The sequence below is a fragment of the Pleurodeles waltl genome, chromosome 5 (assembly GCF_031143425.1).
Source record: "Pleurodeles waltl isolate 20211129_DDA chromosome 5, aPleWal1.hap1.20221129, whole genome shotgun sequence".
Taxonomy (NCBI): domain Eukaryota; kingdom Metazoa; phylum Chordata; class Amphibia; order Caudata; family Salamandridae; genus Pleurodeles; species Pleurodeles waltl.
Window position 1 is genome coordinate 1,138,520,837 of NC_090444.1, and position 14,443 is coordinate 1,138,535,279.

At 39.4% G+C, this 14,443-nt stretch overlaps 1 protein-coding gene across 2 annotated transcripts in view; it reads left to right on the forward strand.

Annotated features, from left to right (window-relative positions):
- KPNA5 (karyopherin subunit alpha 5) overlaps positions 1 to 14,443 on the forward strand; it is a 248,537-nt gene that overhangs the window by 57,730 nt on the left and 176,364 nt on the right. For both annotated transcript variants that reach the window (XM_069235362.1, XM_069235361.1), the window contains exon 5: positions 13,262 to 13,356. In XM_069235362.1, coding sequence (XP_069091463.1) covers positions 13,262 to 13,356 — 95 coding nt within the window. The remainder of the gene's footprint in view (positions 1 to 13,261; positions 13,357 to 14,443) is intronic.

The following is a 14,443-nucleotide window of genomic DNA, read 5'->3' on the forward strand; positions in this document are numbered from 1 at the left end:
ACTCAGTAGTAGAGTCCAGTAATAATAAATCATCAAAGGAGGAATCCAGCGAAAGATCATTGACAAGCGCGAGGAACCGCGCATTCAACAGGAAGAAATCTGTTCATAGAATTGTGTCTAGCAACCTGTTTCATGGATCTAGTAGATATCTGCTCAATTTTTTTAATGGACCCCTCATTCTGCTAGTGATCATTTTTCACATGGATGACTGTTTCCGAATTCGTTGTTATGTTTGGTGATTTAAAGTGGGTGTTTGTGCTTTAGGTGTGATCATACATATCTTCCAATGCTGAAAGTCCCTTTGGAATATTAGGGAAAGGACCCCTCTTCAAAATATGCTTACAACACTACAAATCCATCACATGTGAAACATATGCCCTCCGGGCAGCCCCTCCAGCAGTCCTTGGTTGTGTCAGGGTACCTGCAGCAGCTTCCATCAGCTTTACAGTTTGTAGCCGGTTTCTTTTTATGGAATGTTGATGGCTCTCAATGGAGTGGGAGCAAAATAAGAAAGTTCTCCCACGGTTTGATCTTGCAGGAAAATGCACCCCCCTACATTAGTTTAGCAGAGTAGCAGAAATAAATAATTAACACTTTACATCAGAGAAAGGCTAAAGGCTTTTATTATTTAAAAAAAATCTCAAAATTAAGCAGTATAGAATAAATGCCACGAAGGCTCAAATGCAAAGGTATACAGAGCAGTCAAAATTAGAAAATCATTTTAAGTCCCAAATGAGCAACAAAATCATAAAATGATCATACAGCATCAATAGTGAAAAAGGAAGTCTCATAAAAATTTGGCTCACCGCAAAAATCAATTACTCTTTTACACAATTCTTGAATAGAAAATTAGTAAGATATCAAACTCATCATGCTATGATCACAAGTAACAACTCTTTAGCAAATCAAAAGTTTAAAACTCATTACCTAACTACGCAAACATTATTCCATTTAAAAAAAGCATTAAGCATCATCCGTGCTACTTATATCTTGAGATATACAAACTAATATGTAACATTTCAACAATGATGCGTCACACAAATAAGTCCGAGTCCAACAATGGAACCACAGCAGAAGTGCCTTGCAAAAGCAAAAGTGCAACAGTTACAAATACTGAATGTTAATCAAAAGTTTATTTATTTATTTACAACAGTGGTATAACCCATTAAATCAACTTGTCTTTGCTTTTGCAGAACTTATGGGGGAAAAAGATGGGTAGGGGATAGGATGGGAGAGGGAAAAAAGTGAATGACAGAAAATGCATCCGTTCTATTCAAGATGGCCTTGTTTTAGCTATTATATTACCTCATCACATGCATATGCAATCCAACATCAAAATCATTGTTAGTTATTATTTTTTATTTTTTTTTGCACAAAATATAGCTTACCACAGTTCCCCCATCTAATCACTCTATAATCACTAAATCTATTTATAATCATTTTTTAATAATCAGAACATGGTTCAATTTCAGTGGTCAGTTTCTGTTTCATTCTGGAGTTCTTCGCCATCCTAAGCTGTTTGTGGGTACTGGCCTTAATGTGCTCAATCTTGTGTTTCTCAAATCTTTTCCTCTTCAATAAACCAGTATTACCTCTGTTTCTGCATTTCGTGATAATATACTAACATTTAAATACAAGAGAAGACATTTGCCCTAACCATTCTAAATATTACCTGTGTTAGAATCAGTTTAGTGTACTACACCTAATTTATCTTACCATTCACCAACCTTGCTAAAACCTTTCCCTATCTCACTAAACTAGGAGCCTACAGATTCCCACATGCCTGGAGTTTCGTAAGAAATGTATGAGTTAATAACCCGACTATTATCCGGGATATATGTACAACACCTCTTGGCCTTTATTACCTTACAAACTCTGTCTCCCTTTGCCAAGAGTATATTCAACTCTAATCTGTTTGGCCTAACTGTTGCTTGAAAAGCCATTATTTCTGTTTTTACCTTTTTTAAGGCACCAGCTGTATCTAATCCAAGTTTATCCACTAATGCTGACAGATTTGTAATTTTCACACCATTCATTAAAACACCTTTAGAAGGAATAGTAGCTCCTAACCTATCTAAAACTTCCTTTTTAAAACTCTGTTTCACTCCATGTCTATTGCATCATCCATTTTATTCACATGATAAACTCTAGGAAACAACAAAAAAGAAGAAAATAACAAGCAAATCAGTTATGCAGCAAATGTATGTAAGTAGTCTTTCCACAAACATAATAAATCCCTCTCAGGATTCGTTCTACACTCAACAAATATTTCCTACTCATCTCATAACTGTGTTCTCACACATTCTCTCCTGCATATCAGCCTTAGCATTCTTCAAAGCTCTTTCATGCACTATACACAATTTACCCCTTTGTCGTGCTCTACCTTTGAGCAGCTAAGATGTACATTTGACAATGTAAATTCACCATCTTCTTTACTTGTTCCATTATAACTTCTCTTTCTCTCCAGTATCTCAGCTCTCAATCCTCTCTTTTTATAGTCCCTAATAAAATAATTTTCTTCTTTACTCAAACCACACACACACTCTTGTTTAATAGTTTGTTTCATGCTCAGTTTGTGTAATTACACTAAAAATGCATTATATTTAACACCTTTCACATCTTCTTTTATGGGTAAGTCCTCCAAATAAACATTGGGATCTGTTTGATAAGGAGAAAGATAATCAACATTATTGAAAATAGCAATATACACATTGCAAGACAATGAATAAGACTTTGGAAGCTGTGCAAATGTTGATCCTTCACCAACAGAAGTAGAAAAGGAATTACCGACAAAACACGCCATGATCTTCATTATATTCACATATACATATATCGTTCTTGTATAGATGTTGTCTTGAAATCCACTATCTAAGTTATCTTTATGCTGTTACATGTCACATTCCACACGTCACAACGCTGGAATCCGCAACAAAGCCCTGGACTGGATCTCGTCATTTCTCACGGACAGGACCCAAAGAGTCCGCCTCCCGCCGTTCCTATCAGAAGCCTCCAATATCACCTGTGGGGTCCCTCAAGGATCTTCACTCAGCCCCACACTTTTCAACGTGTACATGGCCCCCCTCAGCAACATCGCACGAACACACCACATCAACATAGTCTCCTACGCTGACGACACTCAGCTCATCATCTCCCTCACAAAAGATCCCACTACTGCAAAGGACAACCTCCACAACGGACTCCACGCCATCGCCAGCTGGATGGAATCAAGCCACCTCAGTATAAACACAGACAAGACAGAATTACTCATCTTCGGCACCAACCTCTCAGTTTGGAATGACTCCTGGTGGGCCACCTCCCTAGGATCCGCACCCTCACCCACCACTCACGCACGCAACTTGGGCTTCATCTTGGATTCCACACTCAGCATGACTCAGCAGGTCAATGCGATCTCCTCTTCCTGCTACAACACCCTCTGCCTGCTCTGCAGAATCTTCAAATGGGTTCCCGTCGAAACCAGGAAAACCGTCACCCACGCCTTGGTCAGTAGCCGATTGGATTACGGAAATGCCCTATATACAGGAATAACAAACAAACCCCAAACAAAACTGCAAAGAATCCAGAACGCATCCGCCCGCCTCATTCTGGACATCCCACGTTGCGACCACATCTCACCCCACCTCAGAGACCTACACTAGCTACCAGTATCAAAGAGGACCACCTTCAAAATCCTCATCCACGCACACAAGGCCCTCCACAACACAGGTCCTGCCTACCTCAACGACAGACTCACCTTTCACACCCCCGCAACCTTCGCTCCGCCAACCACGCCCTCGTCTACGTTCCCCGCGTCCGCCGCACCACCGCCAGAGGAAGATCATTCTCTCACTTTGCCGCAAAGACCTGGAACTCCCTACCACTCCACCTACGCCTGACCAAAGACCTTCTATCTTTCAGGAAACACCTCAAGACTTGGCTTTTCGACCAGTAGCCCCCCCCCCACCCCACCCTACACCCCCAGCGCCTTGAGACCTTACCGGGTGAGTAGTGCGCTTTATAAATCCCTGATTGATTGATTGATTGATTGATTGATTGATTTCAGTTTATTCTTAACAGTAGTTAATTCGATTTTCATAGATATCTCTTACTGGAGATAGTAAACACACCAACATCCCAAATAAAACTCTAAATATTCCTGATATAATTTCTAAACTCTACTATTGCATAACCTATACTGTTCTATATCTTCTTCTTAGTGAGACAAAAGAGGCTAAAAAAATATAATATGTTGCCTAGCAACGTGCACGTCAGGATGACGCTTTCACTTCCGTCACTATCCTTTTTAAATCCCAAAGACCGCGGCCGTGCCCATTAATTCGGGAGCACGGCCAGGGGTAGGTTACCCCGCGCGGTTTGCCACAAACACAAGTAAGTGACTTATTAGGGCCTGGAGACTGTGCGTCTCTAGCGCGCTCCTGACCCCCCTTTTTGTTTTTGGTTTTTACTTGTACTGACACGGCCGTGCCGGTCAGTTTTCAATTCATCTATATGATGCTTATGGATATGTACGTTTAGGTGCACACCAATGACTATCGCTTTTATTTTTGATACCGCGGTCATTTAATGAGTGTTATACACCATATAGTGACCATTTCTTTGGAAAGCTTTTCCATACTGTTATCGGATTACTACGATTATTACAGTTTTATTAGTCTGGGCACGGTTATCTATCACTGGATCTGTTTTAGATACAGAGGGAGGAGAGTACAGACATTTTTGATTTGTCCCCTTCCCCTTTTTTCTGGACCTGTGGGTACTTGTAAATTTCAGAATTACTCTTTCTACCTTTAAATGTATATAACATCCATCTGGTGGCTTTACTTAAATGTTTTTGAGTCTTTTCAGTACTGATATCCACCTGACCATTGGCTTTGGTTTGAGTATACTACTGCCATCAATTCCTGATATGTGTTATAATTAAGGCTGTATCTCTCTCTTTGTCTACTCGACTCTTAGTAATTTTGAAGGCCGACCATTGGCCCATGCAATTCCATGAAGCGCGTTCCTCAAATTAGGGGATTAAGCACTTTTCTCTTTCTTTCGACATACTTACACTTACTAGTATGCCACCTTCTGCACCATCACCTGATTGCTCACAGATTCACACATTTGTATTGCACAAAATCATTAATGAACTGATATTAACTAACTTTTATTGAGCCTCACAAGTGACTTGTGTTCATTTGGTTGCAGGGCGACGTGTAGGATTAGTAAATTCTATACTACCTCAGACTTTATGTAAGTGACTGGAGATATTATGACTAATGGTTGTAAGTTATAGGAGCCTTATCATTTCATCAATTTGTGGTAGGAGAAGTTTATGTTGTTTTTGGTCCTGAAGAAGCGTCATAGAATCCGGCTGGACCACAGAGACGCAAAGCATGTCGACCCTCTTTTCAGGAAAGGTGTGGTAGTGCCTGACCTTCCTAAAATTTCAACAAGTATGATTGAAAGTACCTGATCATAGCTTCAGGTGCACTCTCCCTATCGTTTTTAATCTTGGCCCATACCCTGTATGGAGTAATAAATCTGTTATTCTGAGATCAGGGTTGTGAGCCAATTTTATCCTATTGATTCCTTTCTCTTCTACCTTCTCGAACTCACTTTTGGGGTCGTGGCATCATCAAGAAAAGACCTCCGGCAAAGACCCCCTGTTGGGGTGTGCCCGTCAGACATTGCAGAGCCGGTCTGACGAGGAGCAACGCCGATGATGAAGCATGACACCCATTTGGGTGTGTGAGGTTTTTGCTCATAAATACTAGGACTACTTTACTCTCGTTCTCCTGTCTTTCTTCTTTTGCTTGGAACAGTGTACCTTGATGTTTGTTTCATAAAAAAATATAAAGCAACAAAAAAGTTAAGTCATCTTCTCTTCTTATTTCTTTAAAACAGTAATCAAAAAATTCAAAATAGTGTTCTCCTTTGCTACTTTCAAGAGTTCATTTCATTCGGGTTTAAATGTGTTTTTTCTTGTTCAACAATCTTTCTCAAAGGTTTACTTTGGCATAAAAGTCTAGTTTATTACTCAGTCGTTCTTCTCCTGTCTCAGTACCACTCTCAGATTCAGTTTCAAATTTATACTGGCAATGATGTGCTTGAATGTAGCTCTCCAATTCTTCTTTTTCTTGTTTTTCTGATACTGTGTTGAAACGTACCCTTTCAAGCAAAGCATATTTTTTATTTGGAACTCTCATTCTCTATTTCGGCCACAAGCAATTCACTCCAACAGGTTTTAGAGTCTAATTGTCTCTCAGATATTTCTGGTTTGCAGTGCTTTCTTTTGTAAGTTCTTTAAAGTTATTTTCTAAGCAATATCTTCTGCAGCTTGTCTTTGTTCACCAACCGGCTTTGCCAGGGGTTCTTAATTGATTAATAGATTTACGGCCTGAATTAGAGTTTGGCGTAAAGGATTACTCTGTCTCAAACTTGGCAGATATCCCGTCTGCCATATTATGATCCTAATATATCCTATGGGAATCGTAATACGGTGGGTATGATGTCCAGCACATTTGTGACAGAGTTACCTGTCTGCCAAACTCTAAATCAGGTCCTTAGTCTTGAGCTTGAACTTGAGCAAGGCCCTTAATCTGCCTTTCTACATTGTTGACTACAAATGTCTTCCTACCTCTGGGTTTCTTGTGTCTCGGAATTTCCACTGCAATTTCCCATTGATTGGAACAGAGACTATGGGCCTGATTACAACTTTGGAGGACGGTGTTAATCCGTCCCAAATGTGACGGATATACCACCTACCGTATTACGAGTCCATTATATCCTATGGAACTCTTAATACGGTGGGCAGGATATCCGTCACATTTGGGACGGATTAACACCGTCCTCCAAAGTTGTAATCAGGCCCTATGTCTTCTTGCTGCCACTCATTCTTTTGAGTTTTTCACTGTAACAGTCCTTCACCCTGATCCCTGCTTTGAAACTGGACTTTAGACACTTCATGTTTCTCATCACAGTTTTCACTGACCTGAAATTTCACTGGTTCATTGTTTTGCTAACCAGCTTCAAAATCCTTCCCAACCTCGCAGATCTGCACTGGAACCTTAATCCTGCATTTGAGCGTCACTTTGTGCTTTACTCTAGTTGAATTCTTAATCTAAGGCTAATTCAGTGGCAGTTTCTTCCACTTCTTCATTGGTTTCTTTCACGCTTTCCGTGTGAGCAACGTGGATCCACTGCAGCATTCCAGCATTCTACACCCCAGTGTTCCTTGTCAGTTTCACCTGGCAGGGTCCACAACCTCTCTCCCAAACAATTCTTCCTGACATGCTTACTGACCATTACCCAGTCACCCAGATTTGGTTTGTGACAGGCAAGATCCTTACCCACTTATGTTGTCACATTCACTTGATGAGATGGATTTCATCACATCAGTCAAAGCTTTGCAGTGATCTAGTACAATGTCATCATTTCTTGATACTAATGCAGCTCAAGGAATACAAGCAAGTCTCTTTGCTCTTCCCCTGATCACCTTATTGGCGATAAACCAGTCCTTATGTCAGGAGTACTTCTAATGCTCATCAAAACAAGAGGAAATGCATCAGGCCACATTAACTCGGTAGAAGCACATACTCTGGCCAGTTTGTTCTTGAGAGTTCCATTTGTTCTCTACACAACACCTGAAGATTGACAGTTATAATATCAATGAAATCTGATTTATCTGGAATGCCTTGCAGATTATTTGCAAAACAATGTTCTTAAAATAGGAGCCAGGATTAGTCTCCGTAGAAGTTTGAGTTCTAAATCTTTATACCAACTCCCTCAACAGTAGTTTGGAAACAGCAAGGCTAGCTGATCTCTGGGTGAGGTAGGTCTCAACCAGTTTAGCAACCAAGCAGACCATTACCAAGTTGCATTTCAAACTATTGCAAGCTGGCATCTTACAAAGTCTGTTTGTAGTCTTGTAGATGAGCCTTCCACATTGCAAGTGGGATTAATAAGGTTAATGTATGTTTGCCCTGATTATTTCTTTGACATATCATGCACTTGACACATAAATCCTCAGCACATGTTTAAATCTTGCATTTTCAGAACATGAGTATCACGCTTATCTTCCTGCATGTGATTTATTATGAAGGTATTTACTCAAAAAATACAAAGTTGCATCAGGAAGGATATATTTCATTTCAGGTTATCCCTACAAACCCTGGTCATTTTTCTTGTAACCCAATTTCTCCCATTTCTTTTTCTCATCATCTGAGGCTCCTTCCTTGAGATCTCTTTCAACTCTCCCAAATATGTCTGAATTGAACTCCTAAATAAACAGTTAATTTTTTCTGCATTCTTTGTAGGGGGTATTCATGATTTATTATTCTCATTTCCTGCACAATTGTCTCATCCTGCAATGCACAACAGTTTGCCATTTTGTCTGCATTTTTGTTATCTAGTGTAACTAAATGTTTCCACTCATATGGGTAACACCCTTGATCTCTGCAATCTTTTTTTGGCTGTTGTATTGCTTTCAACAATTCCAAAATGTAAGCACTATTTTTTATAGGAGCTCCACAAGATGTCATAAAGCCCCTTTGTGACCACTGTTGACCAAAGTTATGAACCACTCCGAAACCTTACTGGCCATCTGTTTAAATTGTCATATTTAGATTCTCTGACGAGCTGCAAGCGCTTGTCAATGCCACAAATTCTGTCACTTACGTGAAATTGCATTCAGCCAAAAGGATGCCTCCAAAGTCTCAGAAATAGAACATACTGTATAGGCAGCCCTCAGTGCTTCATACTAGCCTCACAAAAAGAAGCCATCAACAAATGTCAAATAATCTATCCCCAAAAGATTTTCTCCAGTGTCTGATCTTGGTGTGGTACATAAGTCAGTAAATACAATGTAGTTGTCTTCTGGTTCACCATCGTTATCATCATTTTCATTAACCTCCTTGTATTCACCACAGCTCCTGTCTGTAGTAGGAAGCAGTGTTGCTGGGTTCAAAGAATTGCATCTCATAATAGAAATAATTATTTTTCATAATACAGCTGGCGGCGGTCTACTGGCATGGCACTGCTGGTGGTAGCAGCCCCACCTTAAAACCATACGCCAATATGGCCACGGCTGGATTTCTGCCCCCCTTGTGGCGGAAATTCAGCTTTGGTCATACATATTATGGTGGACGGATGTTAGCCACGGCGACAGTCTTTTGGCGGCGGTAGGCGGCATTTACCGCCATTGTCATAATTAGGGCCTAAATATTGAAGGACTTTCAGTATATCGTTGTGGAATTGTGCACCAAATTAGAACTTTATTCTGGAATTGGAATGTAAGTAAAAATTGGCTCTTCATTTGTAGAGGAATCAAATAGTATTTCAGGTATCTTCTTTTGCAAATGTTCAGTCACTTGTCTATATTTGTTAGCTACATCCTCAGATGGCGCTTTAACGGGAGCAGTTCTTCAGTTGGCCAAGCAACACCAATCTTACTTTCAGACCACATGACACTGGAAACTACAATTTCAAGCAAAGAATTCAAATCAGTCCACACCATTTGTGAAATTGTAGTCAAGCTGTGAACCTCCTTATACCATCTTTCAGGCTCTTCTCAATTTCAGAAATTTTCAAGTAAAGAAATAAAGATTAGCTCTTGTCCAAGGCAAATGCACTAAATTCTCTCCATATACTCTTAATGGAAATTTCAAAATCGTTCCTGTTCCTCTTTCTGAATCACTAATTCATCCCTTAATCCTGCACTCCGACTCATGGTTTCCTTTTACTTGCTGCTCCTCTCTTAAATCTTTCTCTGTATCTCTTCAAACCACTCCATTCCCTTGTCTTTTCAATTAAATCTTTATTGTGAGCTCTTAAAGTCATTAAACCCAATTCATTTGTTACATCCATTTTCATTTTTGTTTTTTTTCTTCACATTTTTGATTTTGCTGATTTCAACCTCACATTCATCAGCTAGTTCCTCTAATTTGTGTGCTTCATTTTCACATGTGGCTGCTTCTTTGATCAGGTACCATTTGTTATCAATATTCTGAGTCAATGATCTGTTTAAATCAATTGTTCCCCTCAAAAGTTCTCCAAATTCAGTTTTTAAAAGTCCAACATTAATAGTCCTCTCTTTAGGAGGCTTCTCAGCTATGACTATATTAACGGGTGAATCAATTGGAATTTGAAGCACATCTTGTGTATCACTTGGTAGTGCTTTCTGTGCAGTCATGTGAGGCACTTGCTATTGCACTCACAACCACAGCTGTAGATGAGCTCTGTATTTGTATTTCTGTACTGTATGCTTCTGCACCAATATTTGGTACATCTGGTTCCCCACTAGGACCTGAACCCATTCCCTGTGCCCTACCAGTATATGGAATAGGTCTGGAATTTGAAAGATCATTAAGAAAATGATTCTCCTCATCTGGATCATGATTCTGTTTTTCTCCCTCATTAGATTTTTTTGTTTACCTGTCTTGACTATTGCAAGAAAAACTCACGTTCTCCATTGTATCCTCCCTCCAACATTTCTCTTTTTGGTCCCACTTGTTATTTAACCACTGCCTAAATTAACTCTTCACTTGCTTTATCCTGTTCTTTCTTTCCTTCTTTGTGGCCATTCAACCCCATTTGTTTAGCTCCTCAACATGTCTAGGTAATGGCTTTCGATCATTCATGGTTGGTTTCAGGAAATCAAGCTGTCTAGTATTAAAGGTACTCTCTAAAAAAAAAACCTCAGTTTTTATCAGAAGAGGTATATTTATGCCGTTCAGAAATCCAGGTACACAAATAGAGCCCAGTGTCCATCATCATCTCGTTTCTAGTGCAGGTGTCCTCTCAGTAGGTCATTTCTGCCCCTCATTAGAAACTTTAGGCTTTTTCAACCCCAGCACCCATTATTTTGCTCAAGATTATCTAAAAAAAAAAAAAATAAAGAAATTGCACTGCACAAACTAACGAACAACAATTACTCCTAGCGCGACTCTGTCAAATTACTCCTTAAAATAGTGCCGCTCTGTCAGCAAACAACCAGTGACAGCGCAGTTTTGTGGTTGCGTCTCGCCAATCCCAGTGTGACTTTCTAGCTGACTTCCTCAAAAACATTTGCAAAGCCCTTTTCTCAACAAATTTACTAACTAAAACAAAATAAACCTTGTCCAATGGCAGTTTACCCTGGCTGATATAATTACCCCTGTTCACTTAGGAGCAAAGCACATCAAGCCAGATTAGACAAGCAACCTGAAAAGGAAAATTTGTTAATTCTGAAAACTTGTTAATTCGGAAACCCCTATCTGATGCAGACAGGTAAACCACATTATCTGAAGATCCTGGATTTCAAGGAATCAAACAATCAATATTAAGGCAAATCCTTTATAAAACAAAAATCACCAATAAGAATAATACATCAAAACAGCAATGATCAAACCACCAACTGAGCCCATAAAATACATAAAATACATAACCTAAAACCTTGCAAATATCGTAACAATCCATTTCATAATTCTGAAACTTCAAAACATACCATAGAGACCTCCTTAAAACACACACAACTTGCAGAATCATTCCACCCTATTCATAGTTGTTCACATTCGTTCAGGAACAGCACTGCTAGTCTGACTTCTTCCCAGAATTTCAACACTGGGAACTCCATCGTACAATCCACTAATCTCCCTGGCTTTGACATAAGGGGTGCCAAGCATTGCCAAAACCAGTAGGTCTCGCCTTTAGGACCTTGTAAGTATTTAGCCATGCAGCACATTATCCTGGGTGCTACAACATCTGCTAATTTCAAACTGCAATAAGCAACAGAAACAGGATAAAAAAGTGAAAACCTGAAACTTCCTTTTACAGGTCCTTCATTGTATTCACAGCAACAATTTTGCCAAGTAGATAGTACAGCCGGTATGTAGCTAAGTGTGGGCGCCCACCAGAAATGTCCAGGTCGGTTCATTATATGCTAAGGCATGACCCACACTACATAATTGTGCGTGCATTTACACCACAGTGAGTTGAAACATGCTTCTCACCTGCCAACTAAGGTTACAAGCAACAGAGGGGAGGTGCAGGACGGTTGGCCTGTGAGTGGTGCAGTAGAGTCCTATGAGGAAATGGTGGTGGCCCCAACATGGTTGACGTTGCAGCAAGCCTCGTAATGTCTGCTGAGCTGGGACAACACTCACTGTTTTTGTCAAAGACATAAACAGAACGGTGCTCACCCTGGAGTGTGATGAAATGAAGGGTTTTAGGCATGCAGCACTTAAGATAGACTTTGTTAGGAGCGGCACACCATCGTGCAGTATGGGATGTTTAAGCCTATACTATAGGTTGCCAAGCGACAGCGCAAGCACTGTCTAGGCTCAACCTAAAAGGAACCTAAAGGTGTCCTTTGGCAAATGGGCACTCTTTAACATGCAACCATTCTCTGACAACAAAATGTTTGGGAGGAAACCGGTACCCCCAAAATTCAGACTCCCTAGAATTTGACTTCATTCAGCTCTCCCACATATTACTGGATTGAAGACAGTGTTGAACCGCAGTTTCATGAGGCAAGCAACTACAACAGTGGAAATAAATCATTATGACATCAGATTGACTTTGCTCTGCAAAGCCTGTGAGGTGAGAATGTGCGCAGAGGAAGAAGTAGGAAAGAGCAATGGCATCCATCTTGTTCACAGTGGAGGTTTATACAGATACGTTGCCTAACTAAAACACATTACTTCACTTCTGTACATCATAAGACATTGGATTCAATGGAAATTGTTACTTCAGTCTACATATGTAGAGTTGTGCGGAAATGCATTGTACACATTAATGTTGCTGCATAAATCCCAAACAAAACGTCCTACAGATGTTACTGTGATCAGAAGTCTGCAATTCACACTTCTTTTATTATTAGATTACTATAATGGTTAAGAACTCAAATATTTCCTGGCGATGAAGTATAACGCAACGTATTCAAATATGTAGTTTTTGTGTTTTTGTGAAGTGCAAACCAGATCAGGTTCCATTCTGTAGAATTAGTCTTTTTATTAATTGATGTCATTATCATAAATATGCCGAATATATTGCTGCATGTAGTTAAGGTACAAACCATGATTTGCGGCAATAGAACTGCAGATTTCCTATAATTAAGATGGAGATTATTTAGAACAAAAACAATAGTGTAATAAATATACATTGAAAAGAGAATATCATATCTTGCTTTTTAGTATTTTAATGTGCACAATACCGCTGTAAGATTGTACTGAACTCTGAATTTTGATTTTTGTGTCAGTTAAACTCTCTTTTCTTTCAGAACCAAATCCACCCATTGATGAGGTGATACAAAAAGTGGGTGTTGTCCAGAGACTTGTGACGTTTCTTGAAAGGAAGGACAATCCCACTCTACAGGTGAGTAGCACTACTTTGGGAAGGTGGTGTTGAATGAATACACTTGAATGGTAAATTTCATGTCAGATGTGCAGTCCAGAGGCTCAAAGCCAATCATGGGCAGAGAAGTGGGTCAAGTGAGCACCAGACAAGTAAGGCATGATGTTTTGAAGTCTAGATCTTGTTTAGTGCCATGACAGTTTTTTTTCACACCTGTCTGCCTGATTAGCACTACCACACACAGTAAGGGAATAACATTAACTAAAATAAAACGCAACAATTACGCATGTTTTAAACGATCTTGAAGAAATGGTTGAATCAAGATTTTGAGTGGCCTCCCTGAAAAAAGTTTTGAAAAGGAAATATAAATTGTGCAAATGTAATGCACCTAGGACTTGAGCAACTTACAGAACTTAAATGATTCTATTCTAAATATGTTTTGCCTGATATTTTGATGAAAGCTATTTGATTTTAAACACAATATAGCTGAGGTTATGTGATTTTATATTGAAGGGAACGGGATATCCATCACCATTGTGACAAAGTAACTCATCCGCTAAGATCTAAATCAGACCCTAAGTATGAGGAGATTTTAGATATAATAGAAATTTTATACACTAATGACATCCAGTAGGTATGTCCATATTAAAAGTGAAAATGCTTTTCCATTAATCAACAGGGTTGCATGTGGATTTGTGTGTAGGAGTATGTAAGAATGAGTCAGTGGTTTTAGTGCATGGATGAGAGTGCAGAAATGGTTAGATCAGTGCAAGGATGAATGAATGGGTGAGTGAAAAGATAATGCACAGTGTGTGAGAGAACGAGTGGATGAATGAATGATCATGATTTGTAATAAATATTTACTTAACAAGAGGGTAGAGAAAAATATGGCAAATGTATTAAAAGTGGAGATTAGTGATGTGGGAGTTAAAACACTCCTCAGTGAGTGGAAAGTTATTGTAATGTTTTGTCAACATCCACACTAAACAACGAAAGAAGGAAAGATGACATAGCCTGGAACAAAAGGAACATTGATGTTGCGTTTTCCCACCTGGGAGTGGAAATTAAGTTGAGGAGAGTGACATTGAATTTAATAATATTGAGTGCT